The 6,000-nt window shown below is 50.3% G+C and overlaps 1 protein-coding gene across 1 annotated transcript in view; it reads left to right on the top strand.

The window, feature by feature from the left end:
* Positions 1-1,406: 1,406 nt before the first annotated feature.
* Positions 1,407-6,000, top strand: part of MEX3C (mex-3 RNA binding family member C) — a 45,328-nt gene continuing 40,734 nt past the window's right edge. Inside the window, exon 1 of the mRNA XM_079329792.1 lies at positions 1,407-2,173. Within this exon, the coding sequence (XP_079185918.1) occupies positions 1,585-2,173 (589 nt within the window). The 5' untranslated portion in view covers positions 1,407-1,584. The remainder of the gene's footprint in view (positions 2,174-6,000) is intronic.

Genomic DNA, 6,000 nt, shown 5'->3' with positions numbered 1-6,000 from the left:
TCTTCTTCTCCTTATTCTCGCTAGATTTTTCTGTTAGTTTAAAAATAAACACCTCTGGGCGGCCCACCCACACCTTAGCATATTCACTCTCCTCCAGGTGAAAAGGTTTCTTTGTATTTACCCAAATGTTTAGTTTTTTGCTTCACCCAGTCCTCGGAAGACCCAAATACTGGCCAAAACACACCCTTTGAGATTTCCTTTCCACCCCATATCTCTACACAATAGTGTATCATCCTAGCCTTATCCTTCCCCCCTGTGTCCGGAAAATGTTCCCAATTATCTAATAAAAACCCCAAGGGACTGTCCCTTGGTACAGGTGGGAGTTTAATCCCTGCAGGAGGCTTACTCTTCCCCTGTCCCATTCCTCCGGAGTGCCTTCATTCACACAAAAAGTCACTTTCGCTTCCCCTGTTTCGTGGCCCAAGCCCTCGCGGGTCAATGGGAACCGCACTACTAAAGGGTCCGCACTCACTTGGGGAATCTGGCTGCCAGTTCCCCTCTCAGTCACACACCACGTCGCCGCACTCCGGGATCCCGACCCCACCCGAACGGATCCCCTTTTACTTACGCGTCCCGCGTCTTCGTCCAGACTTTGTGCACAAAATTTAAGGGGTCAACCGGGCCCTTTTCTCCTTTGCTTTTGCCTTCTGGTTTTAGGTTCGTCGGTCGAGGTGGGAGCGGGGGCTCCCGTCCCTCGGGACCACCAAGAGGGTGGGGCGCGCCTTCCCACAGACGGGAAATCCCCCTTACCCAATCTCGATCCGAGTCACGGCACCAAATTGTTATAAATGAGCACAAAGGGCCATACTCCAAACCAATTTGAAAAATTTATTGAGTACAGACGGCAAAAGCAAATTGCAGCGCTGGGTGGCAGGGAGTCTCCGCTCCACAAAACTGCCACACTTTCCCCCAAAGTTCGTTCTCTTTTAAGTCCCCTGATTTCCGGGTACGTGTCGTTTCTATGGACTTTTGTGCACGTTCCTCCGGTTGCTATGGGGTCTTCCGTTGTCAGCGTTAACCCTTGCAGTACCCTTTGTTTTCCTGGAGAATTACTAAGACGTTTGGTTATTGTGCAAGCCTAAGCAATCAGTAATCACATACCCACAGACCAGCCTGCATATCCGGGTTTCAAGATTACTTATCTTACAACGAACAAAAAGGTCACCATTCTCTCACATTTTGGGTTTTATTTTAGTCTGTTTGAGGCTCACCCCGTCTCACTGGACCTTAACTCACAACACCTCACCGTCCCAGGACTCAACGAAGCACTGAGGCGGCGGGCCCGAGGGCGGGCCCGAGGGCGGGGCCGAGGGCGGGGCCTCCCCACACCCCGCAGGCCCCATTTACCCCTGGCACCGCTCAGGAACCGGCTCTGCTGCCCAATGGTGATTCGGCGAGTGCGGGGTGGGACCACCTCCTCCTCTCTGATCCTCCTATTCCAGCGCGGTCTGTGGTCCTTCCACGAGGAGAATTATGGGGCAAAAGGTGTGCTGAGAGCGCGGCCTTGGGGCCCGGGTCGTGCTCCTCACGGCATGGAGGCTCCGCGCCGCTAGGCCCTGCCCGGCCTGCAGTGCTTCCCCCGCCATGCCGAGCAGCAGCGCCGCCGCGGGTTCCCGTGCCGCCGAGCTGCCGCGCCTCCCCCCCCACCCGCTGCCGCTGCTCCAGCAGCACATCTCCGGCCTCGGCTTCCGCGACCATTGCCTGCCCGCCAGAGGCAGCGGAATAATGGGGGTGGCCTGGCAGCGGGCGGGCTTGGCGCAGACGCCCAACTCTCTCGGGGAGCCGAGGCTTGGTGGAGCGGGGGAGGCGGCGGTGAGGGGCGAGGGAGATCTGGAGCTGGAGAAAGAAGAGGACGAAGAGGACCACCTGGCTGCGCTGCTGCTGCTCTCCACGTCTTCTTCGCTCTCCCAGCCTCTCCCGCTGCTGCCGGCGTTGGGATCCGTCCTGCTCTCGCCCGCTCTTGATGAGCAGGAGACAGCGGCGGGGGCGCACGATCCTGAGGGCATGATAGCAGCAATGCTGTCCCACGCTTACAGCGGCGATCTGAGTGGCGATGGTGCGATGGGCCTCAGCGGCGAGCAGACGGTGCTGCTCTGCGGAAAGAGCGTCAACACCACCGAGTGCGTGCCCGTGCCCAGCTCTGAGCATGTGGCTGAGATCGTGGGCCGCCAGGGTGAGTGGAGGACTGGATGGTGTGTGGGGCGGCCTGGGCCTGCTGTCCTTCTCCGGGGTTCGTGGCAGGCCTCTCCCCGCATGCCCCTGGGGCGTGCCCCTTTGGGGCCGGCTGCAGGAGCCCCTGGCCTCGGTAGTGGCTTTATGCCCTCTGGGGATGACCTCTCCCTCCCAGACCCCGGCTTCCCCAGGGGGTATAGGATGCTGGCATCAGGCCAGCTCTGCTTGAGAAGGCGAGAGCAAGGACTGGATTAGCTCAGATCTTCCATTTGTGTTCATCTGAGCTGTAAAATGCAGTGACTAGCCTGTCAACGTACAGGTAGGTGCTGGTATAGGCTTTGTTCTTTAGTGACACTTGGCTCATGGTCTTTAGTGAGAAGCTGCCTTTCACTGTAGGAACTTAGTACTGTGTTTTACGAAGATTTTGAGTGAAGGGCTTTAATTTGCCTTGGAGAGCAAGGTATGGGCTGATATTGTTGCTACAGCTTTTCATGGTGCTCACCGATTACAAAGACCCGAGGAGTCAACGAGATGGAGAAAGGAGCCATGTTTAGCCCTCCTCTGTGTGAAAGCCCTTGTCTTTCTGCTCAGGTTATGGTTTCCTGTTGATTGCTGTTGCTACACTCGGTGGGTCTCTATTATGTCATTAGGATGAGGTCATATCAGTGATGTTACCTTAATTTTGTGCCTTTCATGTGGTCTTGTGGGAGCAGTGCTTGGAGGAGTTAGAAAATATGTTTTGCACCAGCTTTCTAGTGGTGAACCTAATTTTAAAATCCCTTTTTATATATTGAGAGAAGCACTGAGCAGTGTCAAGTGTAGATGTGGAAATGCAGACAATGAAGTTGCAACTCTCTCTTCCCTTTCTGTGTTATTTTTTATTGTTTTGGGGGTGGTGTGTCTCATTTGCTGATGAGCTCTGATAATGAGCAGTTATGCTGCCTGGTCTCTCTACCCCAGTGTGGCTTTGGATTGTTTTTTTTCCCTTGAATATGGAAGAAATTGTAAGATTGGTCTAAACCAATGTGCTACTAAAGAAAGGCCCACTGAGCACCAATGCTTAGACAGACTTGTTTTCTCTTTCTACATTTATTTTAGGTTTTTAGCAGTTAAGGGTGGGGTCTTTGCTGTATATGTCAAAGGCGAATAGAAGGCTGTGCAGCAGATATTTGGTGGTAGCTTCCTCTGATGCAGACAAGTCTGTTCTGTTCAAGCAGAAAATTTCCAAGAAATGGTGTTTCAATGTCTTAAGACTGTTCATGTGTCACTGGGGATGGTGGGCAGAGGGGAAGGGGATGGGTGGAAAACAGAACTGAAAACTGTGATTGCTACAGTCCTCTAAAGGAGAAATAGAAACTATTGGGCTTTAAGAACTGATTAGGCTGCCATGTTTATTCTCCACCAGATCAGGACTGTTCTCTCTAGTATATTTTTCTGTACTTCAAGTCACTTAAAGACAAGATAATGGGTTTGCATAAAAATAGGATCATTGTTCCTGAGTGTTCATTTGCTGCTTCTGCTTTTATTTTTCATCTGGTGTCACACTGTTTGGCTTGTGATAAAATATTTAGCCTTGATGGGGAGGGATTTTATAAGACAAAGAATTAGGGCTAAAAAAGAGGAAAGGAGCAGGAGTGGAGGGAGAGCTAAAAAACTTGTTACCAAATATACTTGCATGAAGCTTTGTGCAAGGAGGCCCTTCAAAATTCTCATTCATGGGAGACATGCTTAAAGACTGTCTTATGTAAGTTGTATTAGTTCCACTGAAACAGGGGATTTAAGGGTTAAATAGAATGAGGAGTAGAACATATGTTTTCAGTTACTGTGTGCTTATAAGGAAAAGAATGTACAACAAGAGACCCCTGATGTATAGGTATCAGTTACTGTGTGCTTATAAGGAAAAGGAATGCACGATAAGAAGACCCCTGATGTATAAGGAAAGGGGCCCCTCTTTGTAAAAGTGCAAAGTCTGCAAAATATCACGACCAAGAGGCTAAAAGCGCATGCGTGGAAAGACAAGGTGAAAAGTTCAACTAGTGAGGAAGACTGTTACTTCATCATTTTCCACCCACAGACTCATTTGAAGACCACCGACTCAATTAACTACGCAGCCGCAATGAATATGCAACTAATCTCCATATGAAGCGGGAAACAGGCGGGGCAGATAATCAATATGTATAGGCGATTTAGAATATGCATGAACTTCCTAGATAAATAGAAGGTTAGAAGCATGTACGGTACGCAGGATTTGGGAAGATGCTCTCCCCCTGCGTCCAGCGCTGAATAAAATACGTACCTACTCCACAACTTTACAGGTTGTGAAGTTTATTTTCCGCGCTTCACCACTAACTATTTGTCAAACGTTTTAAGACGTACTAGTCCTTGCATCCCCTTTTATGGTCCAGAACTGTGCTGGCTTATTGCATGGGTTAGAGGCTCTTGCTTTCTCATCCACTTGCTTTGCATGTATTTGTGCCCTGGCCCATAAAGTGTTGTCAACTGTAGTGAAGCTTGGTCTGCCTTGAGCAAGGCTGGTCAGAGCTGCATCCTTCACAGATCATTCTGCTCTCTGTAAAAATGAAGATGCATATTCTCTTCATAGCAGACATCCTAACCAGCTGGTTATATTATCATAGTTTCCACTAGACCAGGTTGTGCAAAGCCCCATCCAACCTGGCCTTGAACACTTCCAAGGATGGGGCATCCACAGCTGCTCTGGGCAACCTGTCCCAGTACCTCACCATCCTCACAGGAAAGAATTTCTTCCTAATATCTAATCTAAACCTACTCTCAGTTTGGATCCATTCCCCCTTGTTCTGTCACTACACGCTCTTGTAAATAGTCTCTTTCCATCTTTCTTGTAGGCTCCCTTCAGATACTGGAAGGCCACAATTAGGTCACCCCAAAGCCTTCTCTTTTCCAGGCTCAACGATCCCAATTCTCCTAGCTTTTCCTCATAGGAGAGATACTTCATCCCTATAATCTTGGTGGCCTCCTCTGGACTCCAACAGGTCAATGTCCTTCCTGTGCTGGGGACCTCAGAGCTGAATGTAGCACTGCAGGTGGGGTTTCATGAGAGTGGCGGAGAGGGACAGAATCACCTCTCTTGCCTTGCTGCCCACACTGCTTTTGATGCAGCTCAGCATACAATTGGCTTTCCGGGCTGTAAGTGCACATTGCCAGCTCATGTCCCGCCTCTCATCCACCAGCACCACCAAGTCCTTCTCAGCAGGGCTGCTCTTGATCTCTTCATCCCCCAGCCTGGATTGCCCTGACCCAGATGCAGGACCTTGCACTTGGTCCTGTTAAACCTCATGAGATTCCCATGGGCCCACTTGAGCTTGTCCAGGTCCCTCTGAATGGCATCCCATCCTTCAGGAGTGTCAACAGCACCACTCAGCTTGGTGTCATTTGCAAATTTGCTGGGGGTGCACTCAATCCCTTTGTCTATGTCCTTAATAAAGATATGAACTGTCTTCCTGGGTTGGTAGATGATGTCAGGGAGCAGAATGATCCCCCTGTTATCCAGGACGAGGCAGTGAGAGAACTGCTGAGCTGCTTGGATGTTCCTAAATCTATGGGACCAGATGAGATCCACCCCAGGGTGATGAGGGGGATGGCAGATGAGCTTGCAAAGCCACTCTTCATCATTTACCAGCAGTCCTGGCTCACTGGCAAGGTTCCAGATAACTGGAAGATGGCTAATGTGACACCCATTCACAAAAAGGGTGGGAAGGAGGATCCTGGTAACTATAGGCCAGTTAGCCTGACCTCAGTACCCAGTAAGTTAATGGAACAGTTTATACTGAGTGCCATCACAGCACTTAA

The sequence above is a fragment of the Erithacus rubecula genome (assembly GCF_903797595.1).
Source record: "Erithacus rubecula genome assembly, contig: SUPER_W_unloc_1, whole genome shotgun sequence".
Taxonomy (NCBI): Eukaryota; Metazoa; Chordata; class Aves; order Passeriformes; family Muscicapidae; genus Erithacus; species Erithacus rubecula.
This window is presented reverse-complemented; position numbering and strand designations above follow the sequence as displayed.